At 41.1% G+C, this 17,377-nt stretch overlaps 1 protein-coding gene across 2 annotated transcripts in view; it reads right to left on the minus strand.

The window, feature by feature from the left end:
- Nucleotides 1–3,448: 3,448 nt before the first annotated feature.
- Nucleotides 3,449–17,377, minus strand: part of RYK (receptor like tyrosine kinase) — a 69,660-nt gene continuing 55,731 nt past the window's right edge. For both annotated transcript variants that reach the window (XM_064457097.1, XM_064457098.1), the window contains exons 11-15: nt 15,559–15,691; nt 13,698–13,807; nt 9,489–9,648; nt 5,668–5,804; nt 3,449–4,511 (exon numbers count right to left, since the gene is read on the minus strand). In XM_064457097.1, the coding sequence (XP_064313167.1) occupies nt 4,400–4,511; nt 5,668–5,804; nt 9,489–9,648; nt 13,698–13,807; nt 15,559–15,691 (652 nt within the window). In that variant the 3' untranslated portion in view covers nt 3,449–4,399. The remainder of the gene's footprint in view (nt 4,512–5,667; nt 5,805–9,488; nt 9,649–13,697; nt 13,808–15,558; nt 15,692–17,377) is intronic.

Genomic DNA, 17,377 nt, shown 5'->3' on the forward strand with positions numbered 1-17,377 from the left:
ATGCACTCGTACCATTCTTTTCACAGAAGACTTCCCCCCCCCTTTGTTTTTTTTTCAATCTTCCTTTTCTTCAAAATTATTAATACCCACCAGCTACCACAAAAATGCTCAAAACTCAATATCCTTGCACAAATTCCACAGTCTCAGCAATATTTCCACTTTCTTCTGAAAAAGACCAGCTGACTCAAGCCCTTTCCATGCACGTAGTTTAGAGCACACCACACATCTTTCCAGAGCAAATAGTTGAAAACCTTCTCACAATCCCAGCACAAAGGCTGTCAGACAAACACTTTAGGGTGGGGTGCTGATTCTTAGTGCCAGTGGGAAACAGAGGACAACCTGAACATGAAGGCTGGCCAAGACAGCCAAGAAGAGTGCTCTGATCCTCCAAGGTATCTCTTGAGTTACATGGAAAAACTGTCCATGGAGCACTATTCTCTGAGCAATGCTTTCCAGGTGCCCTTCCTTATTTAGCACCTCCACAGCTCTCAATCCATCACTGCTGATGATTTGCCTGCTCTCACCCTTCTCCCCCCCCTCCATCGCGCCTTTTTCCCCCCCCTCCATCGCGCCTTTTCCCCCCCCTCCATCGCGCCTTTTTCCCCCCCCTCCATCGCGCCTTTTTCCCCCCCCTCCATCGCGCCTTTTTCCCCCCCCTCCATCGCGCCTTTTTCCCCCCCCTCCATCATTTGACCCCCTCATTCACTTTGCAGCCGTACTCCATCGTAAGTCCTCCAAACCAACCCCAACCTCTGCTCCCATAGGGAGTCACGTGACACCCTGCACTTAATGCTCAACACCTCTTGCCTTTTACCTCTTCTTGCCTACTTCTTTCGCCCAGCATCACCACCCCAAGGGAAAAAACTGGAAGTCAGAATCCTCCTAGTTTTCTCCCTTTCTGGTAACCACACCTTTCTGTTCTTTTATCTCCTTGACTTACCTATCTGTCATGTTCCATCTAGCTCTCCCAAGGGTCACTTTCATACTGTGTCATTTACTAGTCTACTAAGCCTCTCCTTTGGCTTTTCCTTAATACAGGAGCACTACAATTTCCAAAACCCACTCTCATCCCACATTTTTTCCTCATTTTTGTCTCTAAGCCCATCAAGAGAGTTACTGACAGCTGCTTCCCCCACCTTCTCCACACCACTTCCCATACAGTTTCAACATCAGCACTCCAAGTGAAATGGCTCTTGCAGAGGCCTCCAGTGACAGTATTTTACAGAGAATCCACCGCAAGGAGCTATCATGCTCTAGAGGGTTGGGTGCAGAGAGGACCGGTCCACCCACACTTCTATTTTCCCCAGAAACTTGATTAGGGCTTTCTTAGCTGTTTCCTTCTTCTTTAGCTCCTATCTCCTGGCTCTCCCACATAAAAAAACATCTTTTCTACACATCAAGGTTGTAGCTCTCCGCCCAACCCTGCTACCCCCTGTTCAAAGTCAGATGTGGAAACATGTTTTTAGTATGGCCTAAACAGCCACTCTTCTTTCATCCTCTTATTGTCAACTAAAAATAAACCTCCATCCATACACTGGAGCTTGTAAGCCTGAGGACTATCATCAATATGCTCTTGATGCCTCTCTCCAGCATGAAACATGGTACAATACCAGACCTTGGTAAGAGGATGCATATTTGCATTCAGGTAACAGGTACTGATCAACCCAAACTTCAAAACTGAGACTCTTCTGTGTACCTTAAAAGTAGAAGCTACCGATAACATCCTCCTTCCAGATAGACTGTATTTTCATCTTCTACCCAAGTGACCTGCTCCTCAAGAGCTGCCCTAAAAGGCCATGGAGCTAAGATATATCACATGCAGCAGTGAAGAGAAATGCCAGCATGAAAGCTATTTGCAATCTTAGGTACAATAAATGCCTGCAAGGCGTCTACTTGAGGTAGCTCTACTATCAGGAAGATGCCTATCTTAGCTTTAACCCCTGTAGGTGAAATGTGTTTAACTGAAAGTAGAATTTCCAAAATTGATGGTTGTATTTATACCTTAACACCACACTAAAACAATTCTCACCGATTCACGCTACTGATGTGCACACTGATCTAGGAGTAGATAAGAAATAGGCTATCAAAGGAAAAGCTGACGTAGTTTACCATTCCCACAGCTTGTGCTGATCGAGCTGAGCAGCTTGGAGTGCGGTACATCCCCAGCCCACCTCAAGGCCACAGCGGTTAGATGCCACTTCAGATACATATCAAATGTGATGAGGTCTTGCAAGATATACATCTTTTATGTGACTACTACAGTGCACTTGGTGAAGCATATGCTACCCTATGAAGTACATAAAATATGCATACCATTTCCACCCTGGGCTGATTTCCCAATCTCAAGTAAATCTTACAGCTATGACCTCTGTAGATTCCATCATAACGCAGATCTGGATATGAATAACTCAGCCACTGATAGTAACAACCAAGTCACTGTAAACAAGTACTGACATTGGGTAGTTTTCCTGGGTCAGAAAGGAAAGAGACCACAGAAGTCCACACAACCAAGGCCTTACTGCTATCCCCAAACTCAGTGACTCCAAAGCCAACCAAATGAATCCACTTTCAATTAATTCAAGCAAACACAGCCTATGATAACATGCCCAAACTTGAATGAGCAGGAAAATTTCCCTTTAGGATAAAGCAAGACTTCGCTCACTAGGCACAGATAAGTAACTTAAATGCAGATAGGAAAGCTCCTGCATTTTGAGAGACACTCCATTTTAGTGCAGCAATGCAAAGGCACAGCCTGCAAGACTGAGAACAGACTGCAAGAAGTTCTGCCTCATGTGATCCTAATTAGAAAGGATTAATTTTCTTCAGCAAGGTTCAGAACTCTGGAAAGAAAAAAAAAAAGAAAAGCTGCTCATTTGCACGATGCGGCCAAATCCAGCCGCCCAACACAGCCAAATCCAGCTGCTTGTACTTGCAGACCAGAGCTTCCCAAAATGCTACAGTCACTCTGGAGCCAGTCAGGGCAATGCTCCCAACCATGCAGTTGCACAAACACTCGAAGTTATGGGTGCTTTACTCTGAAGACCGTGTGAGACAAAAGGCAACTTTTCACATTGTGCTAGAGGGCAACCTGCCTCATGGTGCCACCATGCAGAGGATGCAATCTGCAGTTCATTTGGAGAACTGTAAGTTATCCTACAAATAACTGTTATATACAGAATATGAAAATTACTGAGGCTGAATCAATGGATCACCACAAATTTTCCTGAAATACCTCTTATGTAATGTTCAACTCAAAATAACCTGGGGTGGAATGGATATTTGGGTTAAAGAAAGCAGCAGGACGATATATTAAGTCTCAGGGACTAGTTCTGCATGGAGGCAGGCAGGCAGTCCACCTTGTCTTCATACTGATTCCAGCCCAACGACAGCCACCAGCCCGCACACTCAATACACAAGGCAATGTGAGGGACCAAACTTTCACATTAGATGTAATAGAAAAACATTCTTTACTCTGCAAGTGTCTTTACAAATATATATTTATATATTTAAGCCCATTTCAGGCCATAAAAGCCCGTTAAAAAACCAACCAGTACCTTTTAGAACAAGAGAAACTGCATTCTGGAAGTCTGAGGTGAAACACTCCCACACAAGGGCTGCTTTGGCACTTCTCTGAAGGCCTCTGTTTAGCACATAAAACCATCTTAAAAATCACATCAGCCTTTTCTCTGTAAGGAGGGGCACCATTTTTACCCCATCTGTACTACTCTCTGTATGAGGTAAACTGGAATCACTTTTACATAATCACTTACTGCTTTCAAAAGGGGATATTGTATCCTGAAGACCAGCTTTTCCAGAAAACATTAGTGAATGGGTTAAAAAAAAGTAAGATGCCGCTTGTGGATTCAACCACAATGTGCTGTTGTCTCAAAATAGAAGTTGATACTAAAAAGCTATTCCAGATACATACAAGTACAAACACTAGAGCTGGTCAGAAAGATTCAGTTTCAACATTTTTAAAAAGCAGGGAAAATCTTCTGCAGTGTGGCTTTTGCTTAATTTCCCCTGTCCTCACCCTTCTACCAGTTCCATATACCCTTCAAAAAAATCATCTGTCTGTTTTAAGAGTGCAAAGTCCATCCAAATCTCGTGTTTAAGTTCACTATCACTACACTTTAAAAATCCTGATGGCAAATAAAAAGGTCTCAATTTAACTTAGCAAAAGTGATATCTAGAAAATAGTCAACATCAAGAGGTCTTACAAAAAAAAAACAAACTTCAGACTACTAAAGCATTCTAAGGCACAGTGTTTTGGAAGAAGTGCTTTCTCCCTTTGGTGTTGCTTTATACACATCACGTGTGCGAGTCCGAGTGATGCAAGGAGCTTCAGACATATGTCATGCCTTCTCCCAGTCAGTGAATTGAATCTTCTCCTGCAGTTTTAGACATAGGCTCCCAATGCTGCATGAAATTCAGTTAGACATTGCACTAGCTGCTGAAACTTGGGTCTTTCTTCAGGATCTAGGGCCCAACAGCAGGCCATCACAGCAAACCTGCAAGACAGACAAATGGAAGACATGAAAATGTAAACCAGGCAACCACCATCCCAGCCTGAAAATGAAAAACAGCATTTGCCCCTAGAAATCCTGCTGACCAGGGAGAAAAAAGGAACCCTGTATCTTCTTACTCTCGGTGCTGAACAACTACTTCAGAAGACAGACACCTGGAACGATCAATAAACATGCTGTGACTGGAAGTGCTGGTTTGATTTAGGATACGACTAATAGGCAATCCAGGAGGAAGCAATAAATATTTCACTGGAAATTGCTCAACTATTATAAAAGCATAGTTCAAAGTGTTTCTGTGGTAGGTTTACGGGAAGGGGATTTGGAAGATATGTGGTAGAATGTAGTGCCTGGGCACTTGCATTCTCCTATTACCATTAAAATTATGAATAAACACCTCGAGCACTGCTGTTTAACTCCATTACACACAGTACTTCTCCATAGTCTTGCCGAGAGAATGGACATTTTGTCTACCTACAAACCTAGTGGCTTCCTACGCTGCAGTCCCAGAAACACTAAGCCGAAAGCCCCATGCCCCTTTGCCTACTAAGCCGAAAGCCCCATGCCCCTTTGCCTACTAAGCCGAAAGCCCCATGCCCCTTTGCCTACTAAGCCGAAAGCCCCATGCCCCTTTGCCTACTAAGCCGAAAGCCCCATGCCCCTTTGCCTACTAAGCCGAAAGCCCCATGCCCCTTTGCCTACTAAGCCGAAAGCCCCATGCCCCTTTGCCTACTAAGCCGAAAGCCCCATGCCCCTTTGCCTACTAAGCCGAAAGCCCCATGCCCCTTTGCCTACTAAGCCGAAAGCCCCATGCCCCTTTGCCTACTAAGCCGAAAGCCCCATGCCCCTTTGCCTCCCTCCTCCCATCCTGCTGATCAACCCCATTTCTCCCATCTGTCAGAATAAGGAAAAGAATTGGGTCAGGATTAAGTGAGACTCAACAACAAGAAAAAAGCATTTAACTTTAGCCTGAGTTCCTTGATGTGGGTCACTGAAGCCACATATATACCTACACAAGGGTCAGCTTAAAAGGCAGATTAAACAGGCAGGGTAGGGCAAACCTGGCTCTTTCATTGATAAGGCTGGCTTAACATGCTTGTTACAAAATGGACATTTTATCCTCTCTCCAAAAACATCTACTTACAGTTCATCAGGGCAGTTGATTGGCTGAGCTATTCGATAGCCATCCTTTAAATAAGCAGCCATCTCAAAGGGGTCAATATCAACATACGGAGTCTGTCCTAAAGTCATCAGCTCCCACAGCGTTACTCCGAAGGCCCACTAAAAAGAAACAGCACACAGCATTAACAGAGCATGCCGAATTTTGAGAGCTCCTTCAGACATCCCACAAAATCAGTCATGATTAAGACTACACAGAGTAAGAAAGCTTTACATAAATACCATACATATAGATACACAAGTTCAACATGACAATACTTTGTCTTGAATAGGGACAATTAAGAATCACAGAACCAGTATTAAGTTGAACTAAAATCTCAGTGTACTAAAATCTTAGTGCTGAGAAATCATGTATTTACTGCATTTTTCCAGTATGACATTTTAAAACACTTAACAAATATAAGGAATGTTAAAGATTAAACTCAGTGTTTTGAAAAAAGTAGCAATTTTATATTACATTTTACCTCTAAAACACTACACAATTCCCCAAAAAAGGTCTGTGAAACTCAAAGGTTTGGAAGAGCACACTGAATGAAACCATAGCTTTTTTAAAATCAGTGTCGTCTGAATATTTTGAGTATATGCTCAGAAGTAGGACTCATGAGAAGAAGATTTCATCTAAGTAAACCTGACAGCTGGATCAGCATTCCACACATCATTCAGCCAGCAATACTTGCCAAAAGCAGCTTAAGGTGATGAAAAAAAATCAATCAATCAATTCATGTGCAACCACAGTACAAGTAAAGTGATTTACTAGCTGGTATCAAGAGACAAAACACAGATGGTGCTGATGCACCATGATGCACACTGATGATTCACTGCTGAAGGTACAAGTGCTGCAAACATTGTGATTTATTAAAAAGGGGTAGAATTCTGCGAGCCTTGAAAGATTCCTGGTTTTAATCAAAAGAAACCCTGCCCCCCTCTCGACCAAAGCCTCAACTAATGGATGCTGTCAGCAGATGCCAATGGGAAGCTCAAAGCTGGAGAATGGCAGGGGCCCAGGTGTGCCTGCTCTGAACAGCTATCTATTAGCAGTGTGGGAAAGCAGGGGAGAACATCCGTTTTATTTGCAGTTAAGAAAAATACTGAGGGACAAGTAGTGGTGCACCTAGAACTTGAAAATAAAGGGCAATTCAAGAAAAATACTTTGAGAATACAGCTATTTCTAATTCCCTAAGTAGCTGCCTAAAAATGGCATAAAGAGACAGAAATTCCTGTCCAACAGAGGGGAAAAATGCAGAGTTAAAATTCAACAGGAAATGTGTTTTATTTTTCTGTGCTTTAGCTGACTGAAATAACTGTCGGCAACGGAGGAACACATTAGGAATGTTTCAAGCCAGCAAAATCATTTTAAAGAAATGCATCCAAAAAGCAAGCCTAGAACACATGCCAACTGCACCTTAACAGGCTCCACCTAAATAATTAGTAATAGATTTCATCACTGATTATAAGTTACATGCAACTGATAACTAGATTTATTCCCAGCAAGCAGACACCATATCTGTGAAAAGCATCCAGGTAAGTGCAAAGATTATATTTAGGGCAGATAGTCTTTTCTACACCCAGAAAAACTGTCCATTTTTGCACACTGCAAAATTCAGATTGCGTACGTATGCGAAGTTAAGAACTATGTATTAGAAGCTGAGTTGCATTTATCCCTATATAATGCAAGGAGGAGTTCTGTGTTAAAATGATGTGGACTATATGCTGAATTACTCTAGAGTCCTCTGAAATGGTTATGATACTGAGGTGCCTTCATCCTAATGAAATTCTGCACTTCACTGCCAATGCCACATAAGCTTTTATTTCCAAGTTCCGTCTTCACAAACAGTGAATGCTTTTGTGTCCCAGAATTTGGGGGGGGGGGGAAATAATCAACATTTAATTGACCCAATTTAGTATTACAAAAACATGGTTTTACAGGCAACTTCAGGTTTCTGCAAAAGAGCTGACTCCTTCCCTTCCTTCCTTTTTTTTGTTTTTGCTTTGTTTATCTGGCTTGAGGACTAGTACAGAGACCATGGCAATGAGCAAAAAAACCCGGAACTTTTCATAAGTTTTCTAAACTAGCACATTTTAAGATGCAGATTACAATTCCTGGATGTAGCCATGTTAAGGAAAGCATCATTACAAAAGTAAATACCACCTCAGCAAGAAGATGCAGATCATAAGGGCAAGGGTTTTACCATTAATTAGCATTACAATTACCACAGGCCTTCAAGGACAAGCTCCTGTAAGCACAAGACCAGTCCATTCTGACATGCAGGAAGCTGAGCAAGCATGTTAGACAGCCACCACGGATGCACTGACTAAGCTCAGACACTAAGGAAGGAAAGAAAGGGTGGAAGCAGAAGGCGGCTACTTGAGGAATACAGTGAGAATGCATTAGCATGCTGGGATGGAGTCTGGAAAACTAAAGCTCAAAGTTAAACTATCAAGAAATACCCATAGAGGAAAATATTTAGGCTGTATTGTAGTCAAGTGTGTACACACCACACCACTATACCAGACAGGATGCATTCAAGAGTGCCAAGGGAGCAGGTTGAAGTCATTGCAATGCTGCTCTCATCATCTTTGAAAGGCCACCACAACCAGGGGAAGCTGCTGACAACTGGAAAAAAGGCACCCTCTTGAAGAGGTGGGATTTGGGGAACTACAGGCCAGGTAGTCTAACACCAGCTGCTGCTAATGGGGAGCACGTGATCCTGGGAGTCACTTCCATTCACGTGAAGCATAAAGGCACCTGGCAAAAACGAGAGTGGATTTATCGAGGGCAAACACTGCCCAACTAACCTGACTAGTTCTTTCCTGAGAAGACCATGTTAGTGGATACAGGTGAGCTATGGGTATTCACCTTGACTTTAATAAGGAATCCACAGGATCCTTATATCAAATTAGCGAATGTTGACATTAAAGTGGCTGTACTGCTGGACTCAAATTGCTGTTACCAGCAGTAGTAGTCCAACTAGCAGCTGGTTACTAGTGGCATTGCTCAGGAACCAATACTGTTTTATCTTCACTAACAACCTGGACTCAGGAAGTTCATGGATGACACCAGTCTGGGCAGAGTGGCTGCCAGGCTGGTGGACGGGGTTCTACAGAAGGACCTCAAGAAGCTCAGGACAGGATTCTTGAAGTTCAGGCTCAAGAGCCTCAAGCACCTCAAGAGACAGGAACCTCCAAGTTCAAGGAAAGCAAATGCAAAGTCCTGCATCTGGTAGGGAATAGCTCCATGCACCAGGATGGGCTGGGGCTGACCACCTAGAAAGCAGCTTTGCAGAGAAGGACCTGGGGTCCTGGTGAACAAGCTGAATGCATCAGCAGCATGCCCTTGAAGCAAAAGAAGCCAGCTGCATTCTGTGCTGTCTTAGCATGAGTGTAGCCAGCAGGTCAAGGGAAGCAATTCTTCAGTTGAGACTGCAACTGAAATACTCTGCTGAGGACTCTGGATCCCGTTTATTCAAATGTCAGACAAGTCCCAGTACAAATTGCTCACTGAAATAAATTGCCTTTCCTGCTAATGCTACCAAGGAGAACAGTGTGCAATGGACAATTTTGCCATGCAAGAAGAGCCTGCTTGATCTCTGAACTGTCTGATATAAGCAGTGAGTGCAGGAAGCAGGTGTATAGATACTGTTCTGGACAAATCACTTTTTTATTCAGTGCCATGATTCTCCACCAGCTGAAGAAAAGGGGAGAATGTCCACAAAATACATTTACCAAAAAAACAACACCCACACGCAAAGAAAAAAAAAAACCAGAAAACCAAACACACCAACTTACCACATCGCTAGCACTGGAAAATTCATTGTTAACCAGGCTTTCAAGAGCCATCCATCGAACTGGCCTGTTTTCGTTATCTCCCAGACAATGGTAGTCCATAGGAAACAGGTCTCGAGATAGCGCATTGTCTGTAATCTTAACCTGAAGTGCATCATCAATGCTAATTTAAAAGAACAAAGTATTTAGCAAATTTGGCATTATAGTTTTACAGAAATTATTTATGCTCAACCTTAAGTTTCAGACTCAGGATTTAATTGGGGAGCACTAATCGCACTATTGGCATTTCAAAGGACTAGCATTCTAGATCAACACATGCTTATTCTGTGATTACCAAATGTTATCAAAGGAAGTATTTATTCTGCATTAACAGATAAGCACTAGAAAATCAGCAATCTTAGATCAAATAAAGTCAAATATTTACAAGTGCAAAAAAAATACAGTTAAAGCAAACAAACAACTCCCTTAAATTATTCCTGCTCCCTTGGAGAACCCCTATCAGATCAATTAAACAAATTTTAGCTATGGTACCTCTGTAGCAATAACGAGCCAAAGATTTAAGAAAGCAAGATCCAGTACTATCTTTTTAAAGCAACCAATATTATTTGTGGCCTAAAAGTTTGTGTCTAATCAAGTAATCTGGCAAGATATTATTTATTCCCCTCAAGAGGAGATATACATTCTGACTTTTGTCAGAAATAGGATACTGGCTAAGGGAAATATACTTTTAATCAACAAAAGGTCAAGGGAGGTTATCCTCCCCGCTCTACTCCGCCCTAGTGAGGCCACGTTTGGAGTACTGTGTCCAGTTCTGGGCTCCCCAGTTCAAGACAGACAGGAAACTACTGGAGAGAGTCCAACAGAGAGCTATCAAGATGATCAGGGGACTGGAGAATCTGTCTTATGAGGAAAGGCTGAGACACCTGGGTTTGTCCAGCCTGGAGAAGAGAAGACTGAGGGGGGATCTTATCAATGCTTACAAATATCTGAAGGGAGGGCGTCAAGAGGATGGGGCCAGACTCTTTTCAGTGGTGCCCAGTGACAGAACAAGGGGCAATGGGCACAAGCTGGAACACATGAAGTTCCACTTAAACATGAGAAAAAACTTCTTTACTGTGAGGGTGACAGAGCAGTGGAACAGGCTGCCCAGGGAGGTTGTGGAGCTCCTTCCCTGAAGACATTCAAAACCCGCCTGGATGTGGTCTGGTGCATCCTGCTCTAGGTGTGCCTGCTCAAGCAGTGGGGTTGGGCAAGATGATCTCTAGAGGTCCCTTCCAACCCCTACCATTGTGATTCTGTGAAAAGATGACTCAAAAAAAAAGCACACAGAGCCTACTGATGTTTCCCCCCCTCTGGGATGTTAATTAATATTCTTTAAACCTTAAAAAATACGTAATAAAGTTCAATGTTCTCATAAACAGCTGACTCAGAATACTGGCGTTAGTATCAGAATATGAGTAAAAGCAACAAGATATTGGCTTTAACATCTTATGACAAAAATATAGAAATAACATTGCATTAGGGGGACTGGAACAAAATGGCATTTGCTGCCTTTTCTAGAGAGCTCTGACTCGTGTAATCCATATATCCACTCTAACTGGGCCCAACTGTGCCACAGGCATTTGAGAACAGAAGTATTTTTCCGCTTAACAAACCTGCCAAGTGTCAGGTGCACTATTAATTGATTTTTATTGCCAGCACTCCAGATCACATGTATGGCAACTAAAGCAAAGCTGGACTTTGCCCCAGGAGGCCAGGGAGTCAACTGTCTGGAGTGCCGACCCTTCACACAGCAAGGGCATGAGGCAATTAATTCTCTGCTCAGAAATGAGAGGCTGTCACAAGGTAATTTCCCTGGAGCACTGTTTATGATCTCTGTCTCCTGTGGTACCACTTCTTCCTCAAATTGTTCACCAGAGAGGAAAAGCAATAGGAATTCCGAAAACAGTGTCTAGGACTATCAAACTGAGCATCCTCACACAGCACAAGAGCCATGAAAGATTCTGTGTCCAGCAGAATCAGTGACACTAATTCAAAAGCACAAGGGATGGCTTCAGGGTGGATCTCACTGCTCCCTCTGTCCCAGCATTTGCTACAGCAACAGTGCCTGGTGGCAGTCGTGCCCATACAACAGGTGCAGTAGATAAAAGAATATCCTAGGACAAGAATATCGTAGGACAAGCTTTTTTCCTCTTAGCCCCTGGGTGCAACATCAGAAGCTCTGTTGGCTCGGTTGGGACGTTTCAAGAGCTGGGCGAAAGACTGCACCTGAGAGGACTGAGTCATTTTGTGGACAGAAGAACAAGGGATGAAAGTTGTAGCAATAGTAATCGCTGACAACCGTGAGGGGCTACGCAGGGAAGTCAGTCCACACTTCAGGAACAGGACCTATCTGTTGTATGGAACGTGACTCATATTTTACTATTAATTGCTGGGCCAGAGATGCAGAGCTCTCTAACAGACATTAGTGGCACAGCCCCGAGGCACACCATACACTAGAAGGGCATACTGTCCATGAACAGTGTGAAGACAGAAACTGGACTTCCACTTCAAGGACTATGTGAGAACAATCAAAGCAAATGCCTGATCAAAAATGGGTACAACAAGGTGGTTCAACAACTGTGCGTTGAAGATACTGGAGGGACTGAGGCCTTGAGGATCCTAGGAGGCATTTCCAAGGCTATACTGGAAAACAGGTTGGCAAATAAGGAAAAACACATTTACAAAAGTAGCAAAAAGTTGAAAGAGGTGGAAGCCAAAGAGCAGGAACTGAGTCAGTAACCCAGTCACTCCTGCTCACGCACCGAGAAACCTGATTTGGGAGCGTGCTCCAGTCTTTACACCCTTGCACTGGCAGAATACAGGGCGTGAGAAAACCTTGTAGGTATTTTTAAGGCAAAAAGCGTCTTAGATTCCATGTAATGCATGCACCAAGGTCATCAAGAAGATATGGGCAGCAATTCTGAGAAACTGAATAGTTTATCAATAATATTTTCATTAAAACAGATACAAGAAGAATCAAACAAATTACTAGATCATTGGGTATTTTATTTTCTTCAAAAAAAAAGGCAAAACAAAATAAAACAAAACATTATAACTGAAGGAATGCAAGCTGTGAATTCATCCCAAGTGAGCCAATGATGATGTACTGTTTCAGAAATGAAATTATTTAGGATACAACAGAGCTCATAAAATCTCAAAGTCTCCTCTAATAGCCAGTTCCCAGTTAAAGAATTTATATTCATCAGTAGTTAACTCTTCAGAACTTACTTCACCAACCGACAATTTGTACACAGCTCTGGGGTATAAACCAGAGGTTGCTTCTTTCTCCTTTTCTTTCATTGCTAGTTCATTAATAGACCAGTACATGCCCTGCGTGGAGGGGCGAAGGAGCAAAAAGAAGTGTATCTCCAAATAAGGAACTTAATTCAAGGTTTCAAACATGGTCTCAAATTCTGAAAAGTAATGTCGTAATTCAAGTAACACAGTTATTTACAGTTATCATAAGACTAAGCTCATGGACTAACAGCCCATTTATATATTATCATATGTGTAGTTAAGTCACATACAGGCAGAATCCTGTATTTTCTATGTTTCCGCTTATTAGGTATGAAAGCGGGTGGGGAATGAGCACAGTTGGTGGTCTCTGAGTCATCTGGTTTACACAAAGCCCTAAACACCTCAAAACAATCTCTACACTTTAAGGACATACTCCAGTAAGATGATGGTCTCGAACACTACTTTGGCATTCCTACCATTTACAGAGCACATTCATATCTACCCATCATTTGACAACTAAGAAATCTATCAGTGATCAAGGCTATTAGGCGCTTTTTTAAAAAAAGAAAAAACCCCAACTTCATACAAAAATCTATCCATTGTTAAACAGCCAAAGATACTCCAAGTTTTTATTAAAGTTTAAGGTAAAGTTTAGTATTTTTCAAGCCTTTGAAAAAATAAGGCTAAACAAAAGCTAGTGAGAGTATTTTAGGTGAGGACATTCTGCTTTCTTGAAAACCATGGTTTCTGGTTCACCTTATGTTTAGAGGAAAACAACTTCACTGACAAGACTATTCACCCAAAATTTGGAAAGAAACCAAACAGCAGTATATTTTTGAAGTAGAGATCAGATCAGTTGGAGAAAGCCCATCCTAACCCTAGCTATTGATGTAACACTGCCTGCATGACAACTCTACCCCATTTAGTACTTACACACAGTTTCTAGCAGCCAGGTCCTTGTGAATGACCTCCCGTCTGGCCAAATAACTCATTCCACAGGCAATCTGAATAGCCATATGTACAAGATCCTGCTGGGAAATGGCCTGCAAGAGCACAGAAGAACAATCATTGCAAAACTGCAAGCCCAGTGCATGTTAGGTTAGTATTTCTGTTGTATTCTAGTGCCCCCTCCCCTCCTCTTTAGTGGCTGATGCTTTCTAGTAGCTTATTACAGACACTACCACCTGTTGAAAACTTATGAAGACTCCTTATTCTAATTTTTTTTTTTTTTTGACATGCCAGGGCAAATGTTTCCAATTTGCAGCTGCCTCACTGCTACACAGCTTCTCCTTTAATTAGCGGTGAACATAGGCAAAAATGGTCAATTTTAGCCTTCTGACCACACTTCTTTTCACTTTCTGTTTCTCTGAAAACCAACTCATTTTCAGGCAGCAGAACACAACCAGTAGTCAAAATTCTTGTTGCTATCTATTGCTGAAAACTAGCTGAAAACAGCTAGGCTGTTGCTCTAGCTACTTTTACACCTTCATAGTCCTATATAAATTCAACTCTTGCACATATTAATACCCCCGGTTCACTCTTCCATTTCCACAGTGTTTCAGAACCTCGGTATGTAGGTCGACACACTGAAGTTGCAAGACAGGTTAAAATAAACCAAATACTAAATCAAAACAGTAAACTGGCTTCTTTGTTAACAGGTTAAGAACTATAGCTATGTATTATTTCAGGAAACTCAAGAGTTCGCTTTAGGTATTTGTAGAAAAGTTCCATCTTAAAATAAATATCTAGGACACCAAATGCCCCATTTTTTGATTGTTAAGTACAATCATACCGAGTTACTAAGAGGCAACTGTTTGACATAACAGATTACAAATACCATTTATGCTTAAATTCTTGGAAAGATATATTGGTGCATTGCATAGGGATTTGTAGCTCAGATTAAGCAGGAAAACAAGTAAAATCAAAGCTGAAAGCAGTTTATCACAGCTTGTAAATTTATCAGAGGTATGTGGCCTTGCTAGTTTGAAATCTGGTACATAACAGGGACAAATGCTGACCTTAGGAAACAAGGTTTCATTTTGTGCTTGATTTAGCCTAAAGACAGAAGCCAAACCAAGGTGAAGTCAAAGAAAAGACAAGGTAATCCTAATGAGAGAGATAGTTTTAATACATACGTATGTCCATCACTAAACATTTACTCAGATTTTTAAAAATATGCAAAATATGTTCTCATCTAGTAATATTTTCCCACTTCTCATGAAATATATGCAACAGATTCCATTGAAACACAGTGAAGTTATGAATGCTAACGAGCACCCACAGCAGTAAAAAATCAGATTGCTTCCTTTAGTATCTAAAGTTAAATAAATCCAGTTATTTTACTTACTAGCAAATCTGCAGCAGTACCCTAAAAGTTTAACAAAGGTTTATGCTTAAAGTAATGAATTACAGCAATTAAATGGATAATCTATTATATAAAAAAATAAATCAGCAAATCTGAAATTCCTCCATACACAATTTTCCCCATGTATTCTAACTGAAATCCACAATCATACATCTTTTTAATATTTTGAAGATGTATTAATATACCAGCTACTACCCTAATGAGAGTTTAACTCAGCTTTGTGCCCTCTGAATGTCTGTGATAAACACAGCCAAGAGTGTTTTCCTTGTATGAATCAAGACAAACACTTGTTAGGGAACCTGCTTGTCAATTCTCTCATTGTCACAACAGAAGAGGTGAATAGCACAACTACTTCTTTTAAGGCACATACACAGATGACAAATGAAGTCTAAGTTTAATGGGCAAGAAGTCACAGATTTCTGAGTGTACCTGTGGATTGTTAGCCTCTACCAGCTTGCACTGTCGCAAGAATAGTTTAAGGTTCCCCCAGTTCATGTATGGCAGCAGCACCATTGGCTTCTCTCCCTCTTCTATACAGACATGAGTGATAGGCAGCAGATTCCTGGAAGACAGGGAAAGAAACCCCTAATTTTATGAACCCAAAATCTGATAAAAAAAGAACTTCGATCCCTAAACACAGTAAGTGAAAGTAATTCAACACTGAAGAAAAGCATTAATCTTGCATTATGAATTGCAGAGCACAAGGTCTCCAAATAACTGAAGCCCTAGACATTCAAAATAAAAAAAAAACCACAAAAGATTAAAAAAAATATATTTGAGTACTTTCCCATTAGGAAGAACCCTCCAAATTTTTTCACTTGATGAAGTAAGTTTCTGTGAATACAAGTTATCATTTATATTAAGAAGCAATATATCTTCAGCTTGGAAGTGTATCACTCTAAATGCAACTATAGATATATAATGTATAGCTCCATTACAGAGTGGTTTAAAAAAGTCAAAACATCATGTTTGAGTCACTTCAAAATGACAGAACAGAAAACTTTAGTTTTGAATCAGCTAAGCATTAAATTGCACTCTAAATGCAGAAGTATGTCAGGAGTTTCATCACAAGTGTTTTACTGTTCCTTATGTCTCAGATTAAACATCTTCCTATAGTACCGACAATGCAGCATGGGGGTAAGCATATCAATTTGTAGAAACTTGAAACAAACTATATAGTTTCAATTTTTTAAAAATTGTATTTTCTATTGAAAACATAGTAGGAAATCTTCAACTAGTTATAATGATTCTTAAAAGAGAACTTTGAAGTTTCCTGTTCTTCCTTGAAGAAGTCTGATAGATGTCAAACCCATGAGCTCTATGTACCCATGTAGCTCTACCTTCAATCAAGATAAAGGTCCCAGCTTTATAGGCACTGTATAGAAGAAAAGCTTTTTGGACTATTTAAGAAGTTTGACTTGTAAAAGGGAAGAGAACTGATTTTGAATGATGAAAGGGCAGTGGTTTAATTTTGTTTCAGTTTTAAGTATGTTTCCCCAAGAACGTGCTACTCCTCTTAAAGAATCCTTTATTTTAGGCAAAGTCTTAACTATAATAATTCTTAGAAAAACAGCTTTTAAATGCACTACATAACTAATAATTCTGCTTGAACTATTATCATTTCTTTCACGTTACCAGCAAAATGATTAATTGCTAGTCTAGGGACTTGATGATGAATGCAGGTTTCTTCCCACCTGCATCCTTGCCAGTAATAACTATCTTTAAGGCCAAATTTAGCCTTTAATCTAAGCTGCAAAACTGCCACTAACTCAAGCTGTTTAGGGCATTAATTTAAAAACTTAAGCCATCACTCCACAAGATCATGCCAGTAATTCTTACGGAGTAAATCCCATAAGAGATGTAATGATGCCATACCAGGTGTGCAAGACTAACAATGCACTTCCTTGCCTCCATGTGGAAGGGCACCTAATCACAGTACTTCTGTGCCATGTAGAAAATTACAAACAATGCAAAACAGACTAGTAAGTTAGCTAAACTGATAAGCAACCTGCATGTGTACTTACTCTCATCATCACTAAGATCCCTCCACATTTACCAATGTGCAAGAACTAGCATAAACGAACATATGCCTGCAGCACCTTTTTCAGTAATAACAAAGAATATGTAAAAGGAGTATCTACCCATATTTCACTGCAAGGCTGGGATCATCAAAGGCTTTCCCCATCTTCCCACACACTGCTATTTGATTTTACTCACTGTACAGCTGGAAGAAAAGGTTGTAAGTACC

The sequence above is a fragment of the Phalacrocorax carbo genome, chromosome 7 (assembly GCF_963921805.1).
Source record: "Phalacrocorax carbo chromosome 7, bPhaCar2.1, whole genome shotgun sequence".
Taxonomy (NCBI): domain Eukaryota; kingdom Metazoa; phylum Chordata; class Aves; order Suliformes; family Phalacrocoracidae; genus Phalacrocorax; species Phalacrocorax carbo.